Here is a 25,660-nt window from a genome sequence, read left to right on the forward strand (position 1 = left end):
CTGGCTGTTTTCCATAGTGGAGGATGCTGTATTCTTCTCATCTAAAATGCTCAAAAGATGTGAAGTTTTGGAAAATACTGTCAGATGTATAGTTTGTAATTACACAAAGGAATGTGGCCACTCAACTGTCATTCATAAATACAAAATTTTATTTGCACTTCATTAGTGTAGAAAGACCACAATGCTTTTCATATCACAACACTCAAGACACGCCAAGTTATTCAAATACATAATTACTTATTTACTTTGACTAAACAAAACAGTGCAGTTTAATAAAAGATATACCAAAGATAGAGTTCACAAATTCATTATCAGACCAAAAAAAAAAGAACACAGTCTAGGCTTAATAGGAATAAGCTTCACCATAAAGGGGAGAAGTTTTATCATTACAAAGGTATAGAATGTTTAGGTAAATACATGTATGTTCTTTGATATAGTAAAATGTATCTCTTTAAAATTCCTTTAAACAGGATTTGTTTAGCACAGCAGCGTTGTTTTAAAATCTTCTATAGTTTCAAAAACACTTCTTTCTTTATTGAATCTTTGTAGTTCTTAAAAGCACAGGGTATGTCCATTAGGAAACCATAAGAGATTCTGCGGCCTCAGGACCAAGTCAAACCCCTACTCTCTAACTAGTAGTACTCTACCATAACATAACATTAATAAATACCCTTCAAAGACGGCTATGAATGGAGCTTTGCTTTGTGGCAGAAATACTCCCATACTTCAGAGATGCTACAGCTGGGGTAAATGTCTTGTAGATAAAGAAAAAGCACTTATGATAGCTTTATTTTTTTCCCAAAAAGTCTTTAGTTTTACAAATTTTCTTTAAAACAGTAAGCAAAGCACCACTTTCTTTCTTCTTATCAGAATATCTTCTGTCCTCATAATATAATTAATGAGGACAATTATATTATTTATTTCAAGAAACATTATACCTTTCATTTCTCCCATTCTTCATATTAGAAGTACTATGTTTCCCAGTGTATGTCCACTAGATGCTGGGATAATGAATGAAATATAATAATTTGGAGGGAAATATGTAATTTATAACCCAAACTTACCCAGGATTGCATATTTGCATATTTACAAGTTAGTGTATAGCTGTGACTTGGATTACAAAGTGCGAAAAGAAATTGTCAAAATGATTGTAGTGCAGAAGAGAACATTCTCCCCTTTCCAGGAATCATTTCCACTTTGTCTCCAAAGTAGGAAATCAACAGCATCGAACATGTGGTCTCGGTGGAGGCAGTTCTGGTGGGATCTCAGGTTCTGGTTGTAACGAGAGGATGCTATTGGACAACTCATTCCTTAAAATATCCAGAGGCATCTTAAGGATAAAGAAAAAAAGACAAATACATTTAACCCTGCAATGTATCTGGAAGTTCTGCAGATGACACGATTCTTTTTTTTTTTTTTTTTTAAAGATTTTATTTATTTATTTGACAGAGAGAAATCACAAGTAGATGGAGAGGCAGGCAGAGAGAGAGAGGGAAGCAGGCTCTCCGCTGAGCAGAGAGCCCGATGCGGGACTCGATCCCAGGACTCTGAGATCATGACCCGAGCCGAAGGCAGCGGCTTAACCCACTGAGCCACCCAGGCGCCCCTGATGACACGATTCTATATGAGCAAAGTATTTCTACTAAAGGTTTATAATCATCATCATTTAATTAGATGTTCAGGTATGAAGCCAAACAATGAGGGCCAGGTTCAGGGTGTTCTCTGCCACACACAAATACTGGCCAGTCTCAATCATACCCTATGTTCAAGGAAAGGAAACCAGATGGATTTCTCTCAACAACATGTATTTTCACAGAACATAGTAATAATGGAAATTTAATGCATTAATTCAGGGGAAAAAAATGGTTCTGCATTCTTAGGGGTTATTACCATCACTAAGGGAGAAATAACTTCTCTTAGCAATTATATAAACAATCGTTTTATTAGAAGCTACTGAATTGTTTGAATTAGCAGATTATATGTAGTAATAACATAAACTAAGTTCTTATAAAAAAATCTCTGAATTTAAGCCTACAGATGCTTGAAGAAACTATTCAGCAAAGCTGTCCAGCAATTTTCCTGCAGCTTAGTGTCACAGAAAGGCCTAGGCAAGGGAACTGGGCCACGCGGGGAGCACAGCATGGAGGGCGAGGTAGGTAGGACCCAGGGGCTCCCTCCTGAGACACCTGCACACTCCAAGAGGTCCCCACTGCCTGTGTCTTAATTTTTGTGGGAAAATGGGAAAAGAACAAAAGGAAATGTTAAATAAACATGGCACACTGTTATACCTGCTCCAGTCACTTCACCAAACCATCTTCAGGGCTCAGCACACCTACGGGATGCCAACACTGGACTCGGTGGGGCCCCCCACGGACATGGCGGCTGCCACAACTGGAGGCCTCCAGCCAAGGCAACCACCTCACCTGGTTCTTCACCTCTGAGTAAGTTCCCTGTCTCCCTTTCTAAGTCAAACATTCTCAACCGAGACATTGTAAAGGGAACAACAGGTCTCACACGAGATAGCTACCTGGTATCATTATTTTACCTTTTTCAGAATGTCATCAACAAGCTTCAGAAATATCTCGTCCACATTGAAGTTGTCCTTGGCACTTGCCTCACAGAACCGCATTCCGGTGATCTGCTGTGCGAACTAAGAACACAGGGTCATGATTTCTTTTGGGGGGGGGTGCCACACAATGGAGTAGGTGGCCAGGGGGCCTGTAACCAGGGCAACCAAAGCGTGGGCTCCTGCTTGAAGGGAGGGATGGGCCAGGTCTGCCGAGCCCCATCTAGGCTCCAACAGAGTTCGCGTGTGCGACACCCCCGAGGTGGGTAAGTAGGCACATGGGGCAAACCCCGCCAGGGTTAGTGAGGAACGACGTGGAACAAAATCCCTGAGGTGACGTGGGGACATTCAAGTTCCAGAGCGGTGATGTACCTGACATTTACAATGGGAATATCACTGGTTCTCCACGGAAGGATACAATACCCCAGGGCAAATCATGAAAGCAATTTTACGGCTTAAAAAACGTTTCTCTGTAGGAGATGGTGGGTTAGAGAACAATGCCACATATACTGATGTGGACCCTCCGCTCTCCCCCCGCTCCATTTTGAAACAATTTTTAAAACTTCCTGCTCCTTTACGTCCAAACAAAGGAGATGGACGTGATTGTATAATTATTTCATCATTAAAAAAAAAACTCCTTAAAAACGTCTCCCAACGGCAGACGGCACAGCAGTGTGGACGGCGACGTCCCCTCTACTCCCCATTCCTCTCACCTTTTCACCTTGCTGCCTGGTGATTTCTCGGTCAGTTTCACAGTCCAACTTATTTCCAACTAAGAGAAGTTCTGCATCTTCTGAAGCATACTGTGGAGTTTTAGAAGAAGCTGCATTTCAAAGGTGGGCACTGTCGTATCCTGACAGGTAACGTACACCACTCTGCTGATTGCTATCATTGTGTTCATCCACACCCCACATCCCACCCCACCCCCCATCCCGCCCCCCATCCTGCCCCCCACCCCGCCCCTGGCAGGACTGACGCAGGCGGGGTCTGACACAGTCCACACGGGGCTCAGGGCTTTGGAGCGTAATGCAGTAACAGGTATTCTGAGCTTCTGACCAGTAATTTCTAAGGATCTATCCTAAGCAAATGATTTACATCGCAGGCAAAGCCCTATACTTACAATGACCATCAACTGAAGAAAGTCCAACAAAATAGATGGAGAATGAAATAAGTTAAGGTACATAAAAAGAATGCAGCCATTAAAAAAAAAAAACAAAACAACAACACCCAAATAAATCATGCATACTTTGGAAGAAATTTCAAAGACACAGGAAAGCTGGCACGACAGAACATTCAGTGAACTAAGCAGGCTTTAAAACCACATGGAATATGGATTCAGTTTGATTTTTCAGAACAGCAAAAGTATACATTTTTTAATTTACTTCTGTGCTTGATTTTCCAAATTTTCTATCGTGACAAGGTATCATTAATCTTACATTCAGGAAAAAAGTTAAGCTACATTTCTAAGTTAAAAAAATAAAATAAAATAAAGCCCCTGAATGGTGTGACCTTGGCCGAGTCACTCAAGGTCTTGGTCTCCGTCTCTGTGTGGAGTACGGGAGCAGAACAGCGCCCATCTAGTGAGGCTGCTGCGACACAAGCATGGGAAGTACTCGAGAGTACTCGAGAAACAAGAGCACTTGTTCACAAAAAGGCAAAAAGCAAAAGTATAATAGGGGGCAGAGCGTTATATTTAAACCTCAGCAGATCCACAAACTGAGCACCTCACGGGGCCTTGAGGCTTGAGGCCATGGCTTTTCGGTCTATGGGATTAATACAGGTTCTCACAGGAAAACGCAACACCTACCTTATCAATCATCTTCATCCATTTTGGCAAATCATCAAAAGTCTCCTTCTTCGTGATATCATATACTAGTATGATCCCCTTGGCACTTCTGTAATAAGCTGAGGTAATGCTGTTGAATCTCTCCTGACCTGCTGTGTCCCTATGAAACAGCAGCAACAGTCAGCTCCCACACAGTGACCAGAGGGAGCAGCTCCACCTTCCAACACGGATGCCCCACCCCCTGCATGCTGCTTCTAGTCCTGTCCATCCATAAGCATCAGTATTAGTGGGGGGTAGGGGGTGAGAGGTAGTTTTTCTGAGTTAGTTACATTCAGACAAAGACAGTCCCAATTTCTCTCAAACCAAGATTTTGAAAATAAGAAAACAATGTAAAATGATGGAAAGTGTAACCCCATACAAACTTTTTTTTTTAATAAACTCATCTCTGTGTTCCACGTGGGACTTGAACACACAACCCTGAGATCAAGAGTCACATGTTCTACCAATGGAGCCAGCCAGGTGCCATCCCCCCACCCCCAACTCTCGCTTAACCAACATCAATGGTTATATCTGACTTTGTTGAGAAGATGACCAAGAGTTGCTCGCTAAGGAAAAGTACTAAAAAATCAGTCTTGTTACTGTCTTAATCCTTCTAAGATAAAAAAGGGGTCAAAGGGGGCAGGGAATAGGTTTTCAAATATGGTAAAGTTCATTATTGTCTGACTGCTACTTTAAAAGCCAGAAGTTGTATTTATTCTCCAGGCTGAAGTCGATCATTTCAACATGAAGAATGATGTAAACTCATGAACAGTGTATAGCAGCTGGCTGAGACATTATTTTCTCCATCTAATAAGCCAAGAAACTGCTGAAAACCATCATGTATTTATGAATGAGCTCAACGGAGCAGGACTTCTGATCTGGAGACAAATTTCTCTAAAGATAATGTAATTTAGCTCTTCCCAAAGACCCTGAACTCACAGCACACTCCCGGGGGGCGCATATGAGACCGGTGGGTCCTGCAGTAACACTACTGGGGGCCAAGGCACTGAAAATAGGCTTCTTCACTGCAAGGCCATTCAAGGTCTCCCAAATTGACAGTGTGTGGGTTTCCGAGAGGTAGAACGCGCAGCTTTTCCCAGATGCATCTGATCAAACACTACTTCCCTTGAGCTGCGCTTTGTGGGACTGTTTCCCTAACGTACCCTTCCCTTTGGCAACTGTGTTGTAATTTACAGCTTTATTCACACTGGTCTTGCCCCCAAATTAATTCACATTAGTGATGGCATTGTTATGCCAAAGACACAAAAAAGCTTGTTGGCAAATTCATTTTCACATAAAGCAAAGCCATTTGCTTTGTTCCAGAGGATATAAGAATCCCCAGTTGCCTCTGACTGGAAGGTCCAAGAGGGCCAAGGCTGGTCTGTTTCTGTCCACCAGGGTCTGGCAGGGTGCCTGGCCCGTAGCAGGCTGTCAGTAAGCAGGTGCTGAATGAAGTTTACATGTTCAAAATGGGGGAGCTGATGCCACTTTAAGACAAAATAACTTAAAATGCCCCAAACCTGGAAAACTGAATAGGATCGATGGGGACTGAATTCTTCAAGATTCCTAAAAAACCTTAAAAGACCACACTAATGGGCACTGCACCTTCAAGGTTAGTAAGAAGGAACTGATTCAGGTACCATTTCATTTACACAAGGAATCAATGATTAAAATTATTTCTGGAATCCTAGGGAGACAAGGGTATAATATACATATTTTAGGGGTGCTTGGGTGGCCCAGTCATTAAGCGTCTACCTTCGGCTCTGGTCATGATCCCAGGGTCCTGGAATCAAGCCCTGAATCGGGCTCCCTGCTTAGAGGGAAGACTGCTTCTCCCTCTCCTACTCCCCCTGCTTGTGTTTCCTTTCTTGTTGTGTCTCTATTGAATAAATAAATGAAATCTTTAAAAAAAAAACCAAAAACCAACACTTTTATTTAGAAGGGGATGGGGCAGAGGGAGAGGGCAACAGGGAATCTTAAGCACGCTCCATGTCCAGTGTGAAGCTCGACGCTGGGCTCGATGCCAGAACCCTGAGATCATGATCTGAGCTAAAATCAAGAGTTGGATGCTTAAGTGACTGAGCCACCCAGGCACCCCCTATAATTAATACTTTTGAATCAATAAGGAATTAAATCTTTGAGAGCATGGTTTCCCAGTCTATCACAAGTTATGGTTTGATCAAATTAGGATCTGATCAAATATTTTTAATACTTTAAAAAAATATGCTGTGCTGTTTGGATACTGTTAAGAAACAGTATCTCATTTCTTTAAAAAGTCAAAAAAACTATACCTTTTTCTACTTTAAAATTTTTGGTTAGCATAGTACTTTAACAATTTAATAGAATAAACCTTTATTCTAAGCAACTTTAATCTGGCTGTTTAGTGCAACTCAACTGACATGAATTTCTGCACACATTCAAAGAATCAGAATCTAGACACTGGGGGCTCAAAAACAGTGAAATTAGAGGTAATGGGTTTTTGTTGTTGTTGTTCTTAAAAGATTTTATTTATTTATTTGACAGAGAGAGATCACAAATAAGCAGAGAGATAGGCAGAGAGAGAGGGGGAAGCAGGCTCCTTGCTGAGCAGAGCCCGATGTTGGGATCAATTCTAGGACCCTGAGATCACAACTGGAGCTGAAAGCAGAGGCTTAATCCACTGAGCCACCCAGGTGCCCTGAAGTAATGGTTTTTTAATTTAACCATTTTTTAAAAAAAAATTTTATTTGACACAGAGAGAGAGCCCAAGTAGGCAGAACAGCAGGCAGGGGAGAGGAAGAAGCAGGTTCCTCACTGAGCAAGGAATCCAGTGCGGAACTTGATCCCAGGACCCTGAATCCGAGCTGAAGGTAGCCGCTTAACCAAGTGAGCCACCCAGGTGCCCCTAATTTTAAATGTTTTTATTTATTGTGGTAAGATGACCTGACATGAAACCTACTCTCCTTTAACTCCTTTATTTGTGTGTAAAATATTGTTATGTATAGGCATGAAGTTGTACAGCAGATTTCTAGAATAAAAAATAAATAATAAAAAAGCCAACAGCTGAATGATAGGGAGAATAAAGGGCATTTCTCATAAAGTTAAAAACACCTGTCGCCTGGGTGAGGCAGTCAGGAATCTCAGAAACATTAAGAAATTAGCGATCTTTGTTGGTTTTCATTCAGACACAGAGAAGAGGGCAAACCTCAAAATGCAAAATTAGAGGCAATCATTCTAACACAAATAACTGAGCCAGTAAGTACAGTTTACAAAAACCCCAAAGAGGAACCGTTAATCAATTTGCCACTCCCATTTAAGGTCATTCCTTAAATTCCGTCCACTTGTTTCCAGCTCTGAATGCTTGAGGTAGAAAAGCATCTTCCTTTGAGAGACTGTCCTCTATTTCCAAAATATGTGGGTCATTTCATGCAAATTTTTGTCTTCTATTCCTCTGAAGCTCTTCTGCTTAACTTATTTCCCCTACTAAATTATCTGCTATCACATACGGTCAAAGAGCAGGGAAATGAAATGCAGACACAGCTCAGCGAGTACTGATTACAGATCTCCTATGCGCCAGTACCACTGAAGTCGCAAGCACCCGAGTTCCTACTTCTCAAAAATTAGCTGCTAAGACCCCAATGCAGTGATCATACTTCTGTCTTTCTGTGAAGATGCAGAATCCTAGTATTTCCTCTTTATCTCCATAAACCCGAGTTTTCACTGTCGTGATAGAGGATTTCTCGAGATTTGCAGTGTACTAATGTCAGCTAAATTGTCATCTGCTGCTGTTGGAATATGCGGTGATTATTTCTCTCTCTGCTTTTTGGTGCAAACTGAAGAACTCCTGCAATTCTATTTCCCCAGTTTTGTAATAAGAGAATGCTTTGAAAACTTAGAGATTCTTACTTGTATTTAATACATCCACTTATAGACGTAATTATTAATTTGCAGGGCAGAAATCAATTTCTGCACACGAAATGTCCTCACTTCTTTCAAGCAGAGAACGAAAAGCAAGCCTTGATGTCGACATAAGAAAGCTGGCTAAAACCAAAGTCCCCCACAGGGAAGACTGAGGCGTGCTGTACAGGTCGGTGGGGCCCTTATATGATGCATGTTAATTCCCGGTGTTTAATCTTCAGGATGGCATCTGAATGTCAATTCATGAAGCAGTCTTCTAGCTGACACACACTGTTTTAGCTACACTTACACAAAAAAGCACTTTTAAGCACAGAGATGAGAAAAGTCTTTTTTTCTGGCCACAGATAATCAAGGGACTGAAAAATATGGCAATGATATAAAATGTCACGTAAAAGTGTGACAATGCCATCTGGAGCTTTCGGTATCTTAAACTTTTAGGAACCTCTGGTTAGTATTTCCTCAGCTCGGCTATATCCAGAAAACATCAAGAAAAAAAATGCATTTCTTCTAATCAGATCTCTGTGAAAACCAACTGGGAATGTCCATGGACTATCATCCTAGAAAATCAGAGCACAGCTATTCTTAGCAGAGCAAGGCTACTGAGGCTCTTTGAAGAGCCCTCCTGGCCCCTCCTGGGTCATCAACTGCGACAGCAAAGTGGTGACATCGGGCTTGCAACAAAGCAGACTATGACAGCAACGGTGCGAGCGCGGCTTCTCTGAAATGAGTCCTGTGTTCCTTTAAGCAGTGAGCCTCAACCCCCATACTTGCATTCTATCTACTCCGTTAACAATAATGAAGGAAATGTTTAAACCTCTACACAAAATGCTTCAGATGACAACAATCTGGCTTTGAGTTTTGTGTGATTAACAAGTGGCGGGCATTTTGTGGATGTGTTATTCACTGCTGAAAACCCCTTTAGGAAAACGTATGTCCTCCTCCTTCACTGAATCACTGGAATGTTCCTGGTGGAAAACGTGTAATCAACCTTTCCTTCTTTCTTTTCTTTTGATTTTATTTATTTGCAAGAGAGAGAGACAGAGTGAGAGAGCATGAGAAGGGAGGTCAGAGGGAGAAGCAGACTCCCTGTGGAGCTGGGAGCCTGATGTGTGACTCGATCCCAGGACTCCAGGATCATGACCTGAGCTGAACGCAGTCGCTTAACCAACTCAGGTTGCCCCAGGTGCCCCATAATCAACTTTTCAATACAGTCACTAAATCTCGATTTCTTTCCTCAGTTGTATTCTTCAGTAGAGTCAAGGAGAAGCAGAGCAGTTACGCCGGGGAATGCATTTACTTCCCAGAGAAATAATGGTTTTCGGAGTGTCCTGTGCCTTTCCTAGAACTGTCCCAGCATGCTTTTCCCCACAGGTGGGAGTCACAGGTGAGGCCCTCTTAGAGATATTCAGAGGCACTGTCCCGAGATTCCAGAAGGAGCCAATGTCATGGGCACAGACAGTTTTTGTGGGCTGAATTCCAGGGAGCCACAGGACATTTGAACATACTTTTTATAGGTCAGATTACTACTGCCTGAGATGAAAACTGAAGTATGAATTCAGTAATTAAGGTACATCTGCTTAGCCAGGCCATGATGTCATCACCTAGACACTGCCGTCACTCATGAAACAAGCTCCACAGATGGCCTAATATTAGCTCCATCACCCTCTGTTCAGTAATGCCCTTCAGATAGGATCTCACCCACAGGTGCTAGGCAGAGATGAACCACTGGAGTAGTCCTTTGAGAGGTGGTCTTTACCTGAGAGAGCTTACAATCAGAAACAACAGCTCATGGGGAAGATACTTTGTTGTCCCTTCCAGAGCTTAAAAACTGGGCAGCAGATTTTCCAAAAAAAGGGCTACTAAAGTAAGAAATACCCATTTGTTTGGTCATTAAGTATTTAGGCAAGAGTGTTAATGTTTCATAGCCAAACCAAAGCCCAAACCCCCAAACCCCCACACTCCCACACCCAAACAGTCCTTATGGTGGGTCACACAGTGGCAGGAGACCAAACAAAGACATTACCTCAGACCCCTCTGGTGGGCAGCAGTGCCCACCCAGGGGCGCGGGCGGAGAATGAAGGCATGGCATTAACATTCAAGCGTTAGGTGACCGATGATGCCACAGATGAGGAGCAAGGAACGCAGATGAAAGCAAACACACACATGGTGGACAAACATTCAGAGCTGAGGTGGACCTGCAGAGGAGTTAGTAGGCTGAGTACACGGCAGCATATGTGACCAACACAAGGGCATCCCGGAGCCCCTCGGCGGCGCCACGCTGAAGCCAGCATCAGAGGGGCTCTGCGGCCCGTGGGTGGGCTTCTAGGGCCGCCTGTGGGCTGCTGGGTGCCCACAGCCAGTTCCTAGTGCCCCGCAGGTCCCCTACGGCGACCTTAGCTGCTCACCCGTGACACTGTGAGAAGGGGCTTCTCTTGGGGGCTCTGGATGCATTCCCAGTTGGCACAGGCGGGGCTCATGTCACGCGGTATGAGCCACGCGGCCAGCGGGAGCATGCGTGTCCCACCGCGGTGCTCACACGGCGCCACCCCGGGCAGCCCCCGAACCGTCTATGGGTATTCCGCTTTGAAACCGCACAGATTGGGTCGGCAATGGGCTGCAATTTTTTTTTTGCATACTATCAAACAAAATTACTTTAAAAATGTGAAGACAATCATTGGGGCAATCACCTTGGGGATGACAAATTGGCTATGAATACAAATGATTGGGAAAGAGGCACTGAGTCCCCAGTTAGCTATTATTAAGGTAACATTCTTTTTTCACCATTCCCCAGGTGCAAATGAAGGATGAAATAAGTAGTCTTTTCTAAATTTTCTCACTGTTCATTTTATTTAAAGATGAGCAAGAGAGGAAAAGTAGGAGAGGCAAGCCAGCTTGGACAGTTAATTTTATTAGACAGGCGTACAGACTGTTAACACACATGGTGGTTACTGGGGGTGGATCCCCCACTTACCAGATCTGTAATCTGATTTTCTTTCCTCTTAGCTCTACAGTTTTGATTTTAAAGTCAACACCTGCAAATAAAACAAATGACAGTGAAGCAAAAGATAAAGATCAATTTTCCATAAAAAAGAATCCTATTTGTACCTTTTGTATCGTTATCAGTAAAACAAAAAACCTGTCACTAAATCCTAAAAGGAAAACAAAAGTCCACCAATGCGTGTGGCGCCGAGTCTACGCTTCCACAGGCAACTGAACGAATCAACCTACGCCATGTTTTACCAAGAACTACCTATGTAGCATTTGTTAAACGTAGTATGATTTATCACTACTACAAGTTCAGCATAAAAGCCACTAAAAAATGCATTTGGTAATTACATTAACAATTGAAAGGTTTAAAAAGAATGATACACTGGGGGAAATTCTTACAGGAAATGGAGGGAACAACCTTAATTTCAAACAGTCTCAGCCTGAATTTAGAAATTATCTTACCAAATTCTGTAGCATTCACAACAAATTTAGTTAATATATAAACAGGACTTCTTTATTACATTGTCAACAGCTACAATAGGAATTATTTTTAAAAGACTTACTTATACAGGCTAACATACCCAATTTTAATTTTTATTCACAGGTGAGGACCTCAGATTTTAACACTGAACAAAACATCATGTATCACTCACTGTCCTTTTCTAATTAAGCTCTTAAAGCTTCAGGTAACTTTTTAAACCAAATTTTCATTTGTATATGTTACCTGATACAGGTCTCAATTATAGAAAACTTGTAGATTTATTTTTTTTAATTTTTAATTTTTTAAAAAAGATTTTTATTTATTTGACAAACAGAGATCACAAGTAGGCAGAGAGGCAGGCAGATAGAGGGGGAAGCAGGCTCCCTACCGAGCAGAGAGCTCCAATGTGGGGCTTGATCCCAGGACCCTGGGATCATGACCTGAGCCAAAGGCAGAGGCTTTAACTCACTGAGCCACCCAGGCGCCCTGAAAACTTGTAGATTTCAAAACAATGTTTTTTTACACCATTTTCTCAACTAACAAAAACAAACCAAAGGGATGCCAATGGAATCTGAGAGTTAGAAACACTCCCTCCAGGAACCACTTCCTGCCTGTTTCTTGAGATCCAGGGTCGCTGTGCTGCCAGGCCTCTTAACGGGCAGGGGCCCGCCGCTGCCAGTGAGGGCTCAGCAGCCACCCAGTGGGTGAGGACCCCCTCCTGGGCTCTCCATCTCAGGGATCTGTTGCAGCACTGCAAAGTCAGATGATGTTCTTGAGGTGAAGCGAAAGACATGTGACTGACTTTTATAATTAGTAACACACTGCAGATACCATTGCAATACAGAAAGACATGTTTACAACCCGGGGTTGGGGAGGGCAGCTCTCGGTCTGTACAATGAAGAGAAATGGCAGGAATATAAACTCTCACAAGAGAACAGAGCTAGGGAAAATGTTTTAATTCTGAATCTCTTAGACCAGCCATCATTTCAAATGCCACGGAGTGAAAGCTGGTTAGTTCCATCTCACTTTCAGTTCTAGAACCGATTTGCTCTTCAAACTCAAACGACACTCGAAACCAGCCTTGAAACAGGAAGCGTGTTTGTGGACTACCAGTATCCTCAGAGTTCCTGAATGACTCAACCATAGGGAAGAACGTCACTAAAGTGATATTCTTCTGCAAGGCACAAGAAACAGCCTGGAGATATTTGTTACGTTCTGATTTTAAACACACACACACACACAGCTTAAGGACAAAACAGCCACTCCTGCTATCAGCTACAGTGAGGGCCTCATCGTGTTACTCTGTGATAGCAAACTACAAATCAAATTCATATTTTTGTCATGACCACTATTTTATTTTATTTTGTTTCCAGATACCTTGTGGGTTTTTGGGTTTGTTTCGTTTTTTTAAGTTTCAGCTAAGGGGGCTGTAACTTCGGTAAAACTTGTTACAGAGGCTGCTACTTTGTTAAAAGAATTGGCAGATGATTCCTCTTTGGTGAGCTCTGCTTCAGGTCAGTTGAAAGAAGCCCTCAAGACAGCCAGCACCAGTAATTTTTGTTTTGATTAGGCTGTTTCCTCTCAAGAATCACTCTCAGCCTGAATATGTCAGACACTCTTTTTCAACCTACTTGAAAAACTTAGGCAATTTTTACGAACAATCCTTTGTAACCACAAAGCCCAATGAATAAAGGTAAAAGCTAAGGCTGTCAGTGTTCAGAATCAGGAAATAAGCGGTAATGTTATCACCATGTGGCAGTAGGTACATTACTAATTTAATAGGAAAACAAAACGAATATGAATCGACAGTGAACAGGATTAAGAATCTGCTGAGCCAAATTGAAGATTGTCTAGTTTCAGTGAGATTAATGACAACTTCACAAAAAAACCCAGAAAAATAGCCCTTGGCTAAATCTAAAACCCCATAAAAGAAAAGAGCCCATTAAAAGAACACTCTCTCTCGAATGCCATATCCTTTACCACATTTAACTACCATTCAGTAGCCTGTAACAACTGGAAACTTACTCCAGCTTATGGCTTTTAACAACTAAATGTTTCTTAAAACCATCTTACATGAAGAAAAAAAATCTCAGAGTTGCCTATTTTAAGATTTGCATGTCAGAGAAGTTATAATAATCCTTCATAGAAGGTAGTAAGTCTTCCACAGCCTCAAATATTCAGCGGATTCATTTCAGGAACGGTCAGCACAGAGCTGGCCCGAGGAGCTGCTAGGACCGATGTTTAGGAACAGGCAAGGGGCAAAAAGAGTGGCATCTCCATCTGTGGCCCTTGTTGAAAACCCTGTTTCCTACAGGTAGCCCGATGACCAGGGAAAGCCATCAGCCCTACCATCAATTGATGGGGACAGTCCCTGCCCTCAAAGGGCTCAGTCATACTGACCTAAATCACCAGCCCATGCAGTTGGCAAAGAAGTGCCTTTCTTTGCTGTTCTCTCTTCTTAGAGCACCTCCTTGTCTGTCCAGAAACCTTTCTGGTCCCAGGTGATTCCCCATCTGAACCCTTCTGCTTGCCCCCAAGTCCCAAGTGTGCACTCTGTTCTTGGACCTGAACTGTCCTATCCCTTCTTTGTTGTGTTGTGCCTCCCCAAGGATACAGTCGTCTCTGACTCCCTGCAGTCTAGGATACAACCTGGTACACACAACAGCAACTCCATCAATCTGATCAATGAAATCTGATCGATGAAAGCCACTCCTTCTTCTCTACCAAACATTGGACACATAAGGAGAAATGCTGACTCTTCTTGGAAAGCTTAAGGAAATTCAGGACTGATCAGTACAAACAAAACAATACAATAAAACTCACAAAAAACACCTTAGTAAGAAGGAAAGACAGATGTCCTGAGGGTCTGGTGACACATAAAGTCACCTAGAAACAAGAGTGTTTCATTTCTCCTACAATTCCAATTGTTGATGGTAAGTCCTTAAAGGACGGGGCAGTCCTAATAAGCTCATACTCTCTCCCTCCGTGCCCTCACCGCAGGGGATTATTATGGTAATCGTTGATTCAGTCACTTATATGGGAAGTGGTCCAATAAGTGAATTATTCTAGCAACAGGAGATACCTTTAAGCTTACTAATGCTATAAAAGTCTTTGTAAAAATATTTTCATCAGAAAGGACACAATTCACAGAGCTATAATTCCTGTATCAATGGGCACAGATGGTTCTATCTGAGTCACCATGTCTTCTTGATCTTACTTTTCTTCAGCAACAATGATAGTGGACATCTGTCAGACCCTCTGTGCTGACACGGGATCCTGTGGCGGCCCAATGAAGTGGGCATTATTATCCTCATTTAACAGAGGGAGACACCAGTGTGGAGAGAGGTCAAGGTGCTTTGCTTTAAGGTCATCTCACATGCTAGCTGAGTGGCAGGATCTAGATTCAAATTTATAACACTGCCCACAATGAAAACTTGTTATAATGAATGTCATACGCATGCATAAAAAGGGAAGGTGTGAAATGTTCTGTAAATGACCCAGAACCACCCTAACTGAGCTGTAAAAGAACAAAGCTTAACTTTGCACTTGGCCTTTGTATTTGTCTTTCATAAACCTTAGCAATAGCATAAAGAATTGGCATATTTACTGCTGATAAGATTTCTAAGTTCCCCTTCAGGCAAAACATTTCTAAAACATTACCATAGTTCTCTCTGCCAGGCTATAAGAAGTTACAAAAAATGAAAATGGCAAAAATAAACAGAAGCCTCTTTCTTCACATTCCTTTCCAGCAAAAAGCTAAACACATAAAAGCAAAAATAACGCCAGGATCCACCTATGATGACAGCTGAATGGACTTCTCCCCTTTTACTTCTTTGCCCATCTCCCCTATAACCCCAAGATCTGAGTTTATTTTACTTAACTTTCAAGAGGTTGAAATATTTCATAGACTTTGAAATTAAATTTGTCTCCATTCAAACAGTGGTTATGATGTTACTGCCACTTTAAAATAACGGTCTTAAGTTTACACAGTGGCTTTTCTTCCAGGGATACAGATTTTATAAGGTGTCCTTCAATCTCGGACATGATATTTCTACTAAGGGAGAGGATTTCCAGCGTCTTCATGGAGTAGAGAGTGGGAAAATAAAGAAAGGAGTCAAAGTCACACAGAGAGAGGTCAATTTAACATTGGAAAACAAGTCGCCAGCACGTGGGGCCAGTCTTCTGCCCAAATACCACCTACCAGAGGAGAGTACAACCTAAGTCCCCAGAGGAAAGCACCATGTAAAGAAAAATAGGATTCAATGACGATTCAACGCAAGAGAAACCAAGTGCTACGACTGTAAAATACCCAGCAGAAGGTACTAGTATTAAAATGGAAAAATGATGGTATGACATTAGAAATGCTCACTGGGCCAAGGACATGAAGGCTCTATCCTATCAGTTAAGAGTTATCCTATCATTCCAAGTTGGACGCGCCAGCTAGTTGTCTCCCTGTCCTTGACACACGCAGTGCAAAGAGGGAGCCGTGCACTTGACTGGACCAACAAAGGGGTACCACGAGGTGCATGAGTCAGGGATGATCTGAGGGGTTCGATGTCAAAGGAGAGGCAGGGAGGGAGGCAAGTATGTGCACCCACAGAGCCCGTGAGAACAGGTAAGCATTTTCACGAAGCATATACACGTAGGAAAGACCTTCACAGGAGGGCGTTTGTTCCCTTCCTAATACAAATATTAAGAACTCTTCTATGTTGTTTACTGCGCTTCGGTACTATTCTAAGGGTTTTATGTTCATTAATTCACTGCAGTATATCCTCTTAACAATTTTATGAGGCAGGTATTATTGTCCCCATTCTACAGATGAAGACACTGATGTCAGAGGGGCTAGCAGCAGCCCAGTCGCCAAGCAGGTAAGTATAAAGGGCACTGATCTGAACCTGGTGGATGGCTCCAAGCTACACTCCTCCCACCTCACTGTGCAGCCTCACAGACGGGACAGCTGGAAGGTATAAACGTATCTTTAGATTATATTAGTTTTGCATTGCTAGGAAAATATTTTTAAAAAGAAGAGTGAGGCTTGCTGGCTGCCTTGGACAACAGTTCCTGCACCAGCAAGGCTTCCTCTACTCCCGGTTACAGACAGACCCCTCTGAAAAGGCAAAGTTAACTCGCCTTTGGTCTTAAGAGGAACAGAATATAGAGGGAGGGGAGGAGAATCTGGGGAAAAAACCCCAAGCCCCAGAAGATCAACAGTGGACCAGTAATACTTTCGTCATATGCACAAAACATTAACTTACTCTGACTATTACTCAGATTAGGTCCATAAAAATGCAGACTGTCAAATGCATTTTGCACTTCACCTGGGTCACGTGTTTACATTTATTTCTTAAAGATCTGTTTATTTATTTTAGAGAGAGAGCATGTGTAGGAAGCAGGCAGCGGCAGAGGGAGAAGGAAAGAACCTTTAGCAGGCTCCATACAAAGCATGGAGCCCCACACAGGGCTCGATCCCAAAACCCTGAGATCATGACGTGAGCCAAAATCAAGAATCAGATGTTCAACCGACTGAGCCACCCAGATACCCCTACATTTTGATTTTCGCATTCACCTATATATTTCAGTATGTCTCTCTAAAGGATAAAGATTTATTTGTAGAGTGTTTCAGAGGTTTTGCATCTATGGCATAAATTAGGAGAAGGGAATATAACCGATCCTTATAATGGTCTCTTTCAGGCCAGGTACCCAAGATATTACACTCCCATTTATTCCTGTACCAGGAATAAGAAAAGCATGTAAGTCCTCCTTATTTCTTTCCAAGAATGAGGAAACTGAACTTAAGTCGCTCACTTAAAGACACACGACTGCTCGTGTGAGAGAGGGGCCTCCCACCCGGGACCCTGCGTCCACCTCTCAGACCCACTCCTTCCACTTATCACACTGAGGGGACTGGGGGCGGAGGGGCCTCTCTAGAAGGAGTAGTGGCCAAGGAGAAGGTGGAGAGGTTTTCTTTAGAAGTTGAAAATTCAAAGTGAAAGACGGTAGGTGTGATTGGTTAACAGTCACCCAGGCCCGAGGTTCTGGTGCAGGCTTCTGAGGACAAGAGAAGGCCTGGGCACAGCCCTTCACCTGGGGCCTGGCTCAGTCTCAGGGGGTCCTGAATCCTAAAGGAAGGTGGGAAAATGAGAATTTTATTCATCAGCTACTTCTACCACAGGCCTGCCTGAGGTGGAGTTGTGGGCTATTGTTCAGTTTTGCAAACTAAGAAGACATTATTATGTAAGCCCCAGAAACCAAACAGTGGTGGCTGCCAGATTTTGGGTGGGGGGGTGGGGTGGGGAGGAGAGGGAGGAGAAGGTTTTCCATGGAATATAGTGTTCTGTTGAGCTGGTGCTGTGTTTTCTGGTTTTAACGGATAAGGAGTTTCTGAAAAACATAATCACATTCAATCAAGGGCACTATTTTTTAGATCTGTAGTTTTGGTTTTTCAAATGTCAAAGCTGTACAATCAAAGGACAAAAGGAGAATAATCAATTTCTTCCTCTGTTCAAGTACGGCAACATAGCATTTTATCTCTTTCCCAACGTTTTATTGTGGCTGCTGCCACGACTCTGTCTCTTGCCCTTCTAAAAAGGACAAGCCGGGTAAGGAGGCACTAGCTTTGTGCCCTACAAAATGGCTAGCGGAGCGTTGTCTCACATAAATAAATACAAACAGCCTCTCTGCTAATACCTACTGACTGACTGCATTACACAAAGCTACATTTACTTTACACATTCCAACAAATGCTTAATTAGAACAATGTACCTGGCACTCAAGGCTGGAGAATACTTTGGACTTAACAGTTCTCAGAGGAGCCTACTCTGCCTTCTGAAGCCAGTTCTAAGATCTGCTAGCAGATGGCTCCCGGCCATTCTACGTGGCTGGAGGGAGAGAAGCAATCTTCAAGAATCTCGATCTCTAGCATGCATAATGAAACCTTTCTTCTTCCGTGTGGCACAGAGAGAGAAAGGCTGAATGCACTTAAGTCAGGCCTTTAAACAGATTTTTATTCAACTTCAACAACCAGAAGGCAACCAAATTTCCATACTTTCTTTGAAAGCGAACTATTCCACAAGAAGGGACACGCTCTCCGTTTGCACCCAGTTCATTAAATAAATCAAGCTAATGACAATGCATAGCATCTGCTGGTATAAAAACGAAACGTTAACCATCCGCATCTGTTCCTTTCACACTCACATCTCCCTGAGTCATCGTGTTACATCATTTTGGCAGGGCAGTGAGACAGCACTGAAGAGGCTCTCGGTCTTGGGCTCTTGGGGTGGGAATTCTGGACCATGCTCCCTAATTCTCTTTTAAGTGAAAACACTTAGGCAGATCAGCCATGGCATGGAAGACTGTGGAAGACTGCATAAGAGCAAACAGGAGCAAAATAAAATACACGATTTAGAATTTCAATCCAGTAGTAGATGCTCATTCTGGGTTTTCCGGCAAAAAAGTCTGATCTGTTTCCAGAATGAAGCACAAGCAGTCAGCTTCCCCTGACGGTGCTTTCACTGCTATGAGGTAAAGCTGACCAGACCCTCGTGGGCTGCATTTCACTCAGCGCGTCCCCTAACACTCGAGGCCAGAACCACAGAAAGCCATTTCCGCAGGGGCTTAGTGTTCACCTGTTTCCTGCTAAAATACTCTCCCCTACCTGTACCACCAAGTTTCCTGCCCATGAAGCAGGGTCCCCAGAGCACCTTCGGCTTAACTCTGGACTGACAGAAGCACCATTACCTACGAGCACTTACTCCTGGGGCCAGCCGGGTTGGCGGGGTGGCGGCGGGAGGGTGGGGGTGGGGGGTGGGGTAGGGGTGTGTCTACTGCACTGCTGCACAGCGAGGAAAATGCAGAGTGTTAAGGTCCTTGCAACTGAAGTCAGAGAACTTTTAATTCTGATAGTATGTCTCTCCTAATAATTTTTTTGTCTACTTTACCTTTTTTTCTTATTCCTTTATTTTTTGAAAAGTTGGTAACAGCAGAGTTTCAAAAAATGTCTTTAGTTGCCAAAATAGAACAACTGGTAGCCCCAGGCTTCCACTGCCGGGGGGATACCTAACCGCCCGAGAAAATTGGAATTCTGGTCTAGACTGCCTTACTCCTACTTTCCCGGAGCGTACATATAAAATTTTGGAAAATTTTAATAAATATGTAAAACGTTGAAGATGTTTGAATGTCTGAATAGTTAGGTAAGAAATCTAATTCTTAGGGCATATTTTAAAATCCAGAATGCAAGTGATGGGTGATGATAGCGGCATAGTTAAAGAAAGTTAATTTCAGTGATACCATAGGTCAACGATCTTGCCATCTTCCCAGGCCTGCAGGGGGACCAGATTCCATTAAGTCTTGAAGGACTCTGTGATGTCTGATTGTGAGTCACAGAATTTTCACAGAGCAAAGTAACTTTAAACCTTAGAGTAAGCTAAGGAACAAACAGAAAGAACTCACTTATAGTCCTGGTCCTGACCAGCTATGCCACAGAGGGTAAGGTGCTTACCTCTCTGAAACTTTGCTTCCTCATCTATAAAATGGGAATAAATTCCAGGATGGCTGTGAGGATCAGACAGTGTCCCTTTTGCTGGGATATAGTTAGTGCTCAATAAACAGTAACTACTGCGAATAGAATGTTATATTTTGTATGCAGAGACAAGGAAAGTACGTATCCAAAGTCACAAGCTAGTTAGTGACAGAGCCTTAAATCAAAAGCCCAGGCTCTTCATTCTTACTCCAGTGTTTTTTTTTCTAGAATGCAATGCTGCTGGTGCAAGGGGTGAAGGTGGATGCTACCTGGTAAAACCATTTTAATTCAAACAAAGTTAATAGCTAGCTTCCAACAAGTACTCAGAAATAAAACAAAGTCCAAGAAATACAAAATTTTAAAGGGCTTTCTTGCATGTCAGATAGTTGTAAATTTCTACAACAGAACCAATTTGTTTTCACTTCCTAAACTTCGAAACAGTGCTCCTGTATTTTTTTTTTTTAAGTTTATTTATTTAAGTAATCTATACACCCAACGTGGGGCTCAAACTTAGGACCCTGAGAGCAAGAGTCACACAGCTGTCTTCCAACTGAGCCAGCCAGGCACGCCTGCCTTGTACTTTTTAAAGGACTTGTCAAATTATGCTAGTTATATCAGGCTAATTCAATTCTGTGGATACAAAATCCTACTTGAAAATAATACTCCACCTAGGCAATTTCCATTAAACAGGTCAATTACTAAATAGTCTTTCAAAAGTTTTTACTTAAATATCTTAAGTAAATATAGTCTTTTTAGCCTTTCATGGCCTGGCGGATTTTGTGTGTGTTTTAAACCAAATGAACTTCGGATTTGATAAACAATACAAACAAAAACAAAAAACAAAAACCAACATTTTACTCATTTTACAAATTAAGTTCTTTCTCTCAAATCCCTTGGGATTTCCACTACACTCTTACACAAAGTTCAAGTGAATCTGAGTCTCTGTAACCAGGCACTTATTGGAGCCACTCTCCTCTCTGAGCTAGATGAGGCCGTCACTTGAGTGACCCACGGGGTGGGTGGGTGGGCGCATGCTCAGAGACTTCCCGGCCATGGTGTGGGGCCCGGGGTCTCTTCCACACTCTGCTGTCACAAGCAGCACACGTCTGCAAGCCGGACAGGGAAAGTTCACTGAGGAAGAGAATCTTCCTCTACGTGGATCCAATCTTGCTACTCTTGGAAAACTGCCTCAGAAGGACAACTGGCCATGACCTAAATTGCTCAGCAGGGAGGCATTCAGGTGAGGCGACCACAGTTCACCACACCCAACACTACATTTAAATAGCATTCTTCTAAAGGTACTTGGGGAATGAATTCATCTTTACAGCATGCAGACAACAAAGCCTCTTCCTGCTGCCCGTATGAGAGGGGCTTGCACTGCGTTCCTCGAATCTTCTGCACACGTCTCCATCACCGCTCTTAACAACATGGGTCATCCTGTTCCCCACAGGCTCTGAGCCACTTCTGGAGACCACGTCCCCTTTAGCAGTGGAACTCCAGTCAGTAGCACAGTACCTCACGCCCAGTAGATGCTCCGTAAATGATCTGATTGCAAGAAGGAACAAACATCTCAGAGGCAGAGACTGAAGGGGGGGGCTAGCTGGCATTCTTGAAGTATCTTCGTACTCTGAATTAGACCAGAGGTTATCAACTTTCTCTGAACTTCCCACAATTAATCAACAGTTAGAGAGCCAAGAACTATAGGCTATGTTTGGAAGAAACAAAAATGAGCAAGACAAAAACCCAACCACATAAGGAACCCCACAATGGTAGCAGCGTGGGAGATATGTGAAATGTATATATTTATGTTTGCCAGGAGGAAAGAGAACCAAACTGCCTGGTGTCCTTGCCTCCTGTTTCTTCATCATTCCCAAATAAATATCCTATGCAATCTTGCCAAATTAAGTTTCACTGTCTCCATGCCAATGCTATATTCAGAGGCCTTTCCAGCTCCAGTTGCTATGGGATAAGGTCCATGCTCCTTAGCATGGCAGTCAAGGTCTTGAAGCCTTATTCCTAAAGTCTATTAATGAGTCTTTCCCAGAATGTGGCCGTGAGACTGTGATTTATACTAGGAAATATATTTGGCCTTTGTCCACATTCCGGTCAGAGCTCCTAGAACCCTTGGAATTTTCTAGGGAGCAAATTATAAAGATGTCTTTTGGTATGTTAATGAGGTGACTTGTGGAATGCCCCCCAGGTCACGAAAAGATGGGGGCTGGTCAGCAGAACCAACTAAGTGATTAGATGATCTGATTTTTTTTTTTTTTAAGATTTTATTTATTTATTTGACAGACAGATCACAAGTAGGCAGAGAGGCAGGCAGAGAGAGAGAGGAGGAAGCAGGCTCCTTGCTGAGCAGAGAGCCCGATGTGGGGCTCGATCCCAGGACCCTGGGATTATGACCTGAGCTGAAGGCAGAGGTCTTAACCCACTGCGCCACCCAGGCACCCCAGAGGGCCTGAATTTTTGATCCCCGCTCCAAGGAGGGTAAAGGGGATGGAGACTGAGCCCAATCATGAATGGTTAGTGATTTAACCATGCCTATGTAATGAAGTCTCCATAAAACCCAAAAGCGCAGGTTCCGAGCTTGAGGGCTGGGGAACACATGGTATATGGGGAGAAAGTCATCCCCAGGGACCACCACAACACTTCCTGCATCACATCCTTTTACAATTACCTGGTCATCTACAAAGGAGAAGGTTTCTCTGGGTTCTGTGAGCTGCTCCAGCAAATTAATCAGACCTAAGGAGGTGGTTGTGGGAACCTCTGATATCTATGGCTGGTCCGTCATAAGTACAAGTGAAAGCCTGTACTTGCAGTTGGCGGTGAAGGGGGCGGGGTGGTTTTGCACGACTGCCTGCTTAGCCTGCTCAGAAAACTCTTCTTCACCTCTTCTCTTTCCCACTCTAAAGCACATCTCCGCCCATCTCCTATCCACACCCCACCCCTCCAACCTCTCATTTATCCCCACCTATCAGTGCCTGGGCTGATTTCTCTTTACCACACAGTGCAGTCATATTATCCCTTATTTTTATATATTTTGAAGTATGCAGTCATCAAACACTGTTACTTCTACTAAACTGCCTTTACCTCTTTTTACACCAGGTACTAAAATAACAATGTAAACCTCATTTGATCGTTCAGTAACTCCCTATCCTCTATATGGTCCAACTGGATATTTAAAACAGGTACAATAATGCTACTCAGTTTTATCACGGTCCCAGGAGTTATCATTTTAAAAACAAAGGGTACGGAGAGCCCAAGCATTTCCCAAATAGTCCATTCTAAAAAAGGACCAAGGAAAACACTTCTCAAAGGAGAAACAAAAAAGACAGTATGAAATTTGGGGGTTTTATTTTCCAATTAGACATTGAAAATGTTCTAATGTACGGTTCTGTTACATTTAAAAACCATTCTTCCCCAAATTGTACTGCCTTGGCTACCTCTGGTTACAAGGCCACGTATGTGGACAGGAACACGGAAGATATGTTTAATTCTGTACTTCAAATTTAATACTACACAATGTTTCTTGGACCTCCTTGCGGGAGATCCTTTGCTGCCTATCACTGAAGGTGACTGCCCTTTCTTTCTAAGTCTTAGCTCATCTATGTGGTTGCCCTAGGTTTGACAGCTTTAACGGGTTTTCCATAGGAAAAAACTATTACCCATACCAACCTGACGAACTTCCATACCAAGTCTCCTACATCTGACTTCATTAAACAACTTCCCCTCTGCAGTTTCCATTGCGGGTGAAATACTTTCTGACCTGGAGTTACCTCACGTATTTACTTCACTGCTGCACTTCACCCACTTAGGTGATTTTGGAAGACTCCTCCCCATTTCAGCAAGTCCCAGGGTTATTTGAGGTCACCGACAAGTACAGCTGAAGTCCCTCTGACCCGCATTGACAGTTAAAACGAGAAACTTGGTGTAGTTCTAGTCTTAATATTCTCCACAGAGCCTCCGCAGGGAATTTCAAACTTCATTATGTCGGCGCATTGGAAAAGTGAGTTCAAAATTAGCAAATAAGCCCTGATTCTCACAAGGCGAGCCTAAGCACCGGGATTCGCTATAGATGACCCACTTTGGCCATTTCGCCAGGCGCAGAGCTTCAACTTCACTACGCTGCCCGCCTGCTTCCCACCTCGCAGCACCTTTTTTCTTGGGTGAGTAATGGAAGGGCCAAGAGTTTCCGTGGAGAGATTCTCACCCTGTCCCTGAAAACTGAACAGGACCAATGCATCACCCCGGTCTCATGACCGGCCCTTGGAGGGTGCGAGAGGGGACGCTGGTTCAAAAACCAGCTGGGATCAGGCCGTGGGAGGGGCGTGAGGGGTTTGCGTCGTGGGAGGATGCACGGCCCGGAGGCCCCAAGGACAAGTCTGCGTGGAGACTACCACGAAAATCTCGGTCTGGCTTTAGAACAGGATCGAGGGACTTCCATTTGGAGCCGCCCTTCCCCCTAAATTTCACCGAGGCCCATCCACCAAATACAAGGCCACCCAGCTGGAGGGGGAGAGGCTCACAGACGCAAAGAAAACGCGGCCGGTAGGGCGCTGGGCACCGCGGAAGGGCAGCGCTGGCGACGGAGGGGCCCAGCCGGGGTCCGGCCCAGCCCCGGCGCCCTTACCCACGGTGGACTTGCAGGCCTCGCAGAAGGTATCGTCGGTGAAGCGCTCCATCAGGCTGGTCTTGCCCACGCCGCGGGAGCCGATGATGATGACCTGCAGCTTGAAGTCGGCCGGCCTGGGGGGCTGCTTCCTCCGGCGAGCCTGACCGCCCGAGAGCGCCGGGGAGCCCGCGCCCAGGCCGCCGCCGCCCCCGGCCCGCCTCTGCAGCGCGGCGCCCGGATCCATGCAGGCATACGGCTCCCGCTCGGCCCGCCGCCCGCCGCCGCCCGCTCCCGGGCCCCGCGCCCCGGGCCCCGGCGCCCCCTCGGCCTCCGCCGCGCGCCGGGGGTCGGCCCCGGGCTGGGTGTCCGTCCGCTCGAGCGGCCCCGGCGGCCCGTGGGCTCCGCGCTGCAGCTGCGCCGCCGGCGGGCTCCCCGCGCCCGCGTCCACACCACCGCCGCCGCCGCCGCCGCCGCCGCCGCCGCCGCTGCCGCCGGGAGAGGAGGAAGGGAAGCAGCTACTCCGCAGCAGCGGCAGCAGCATCCCGGACGAGGAGGGGCAGGAAGCGCAGGCGCGGAGCGGGCGGGGCGGGGCGGGGCCGCGGGACCTGCGCGGGGCGGGCGGCCCGGCGCTCGCGCGTCCCCTATCGGCCGGAGGACCGCTCGCCTAGCGCGGCTCGTTCACCCCGGCCGGCTTCACTTTTCGTCCTCCTAGTCCTTGCTCTCCCGCACTCTGCTGCTCCGTTTCCCATGCCCTTTCTTCCCTGTCTTTT

The 25,660-nt window shown here is 44.3% G+C and overlaps 1 protein-coding gene across 1 annotated transcript; it reads right to left on the reverse strand.

The window, feature by feature from the left end:
- Window positions 1-126: 126 nt before the first annotated feature.
- On the reverse strand, window positions 127-25,458 carry RAB12 (RAB12, member RAS oncogene family). The gene is made up of 6 exons (XM_059409210.1): window positions 24,909-25,458; window positions 11,260-11,320; window positions 4,374-4,512; window positions 3,280-3,369; window positions 2,546-2,650; window positions 127-1,330 (listed from the first exon to the last, which is right to left on the reverse strand). Exons 1-6 carry the CDS (start codon window positions 25,429-25,431, stop codon window positions 1,217-1,219), a joined length of 1,032 nt encoding a protein of 343 aa, XP_059265193.1. The 5' UTR covers window positions 25,432-25,458; the 3' UTR covers window positions 127-1,216.
- Between the last annotated feature and the right edge of the window lie 202 nt (window positions 25,459-25,660).

The sequence above is a fragment of the Mustela nigripes genome, chromosome 8, assembly GCF_022355385.1.
Source record: "Mustela nigripes isolate SB6536 chromosome 8, MUSNIG.SB6536, whole genome shotgun sequence".
NCBI lineage: Eukaryota > Metazoa > Chordata > Mammalia > Carnivora > Mustelidae > Mustela > Mustela nigripes.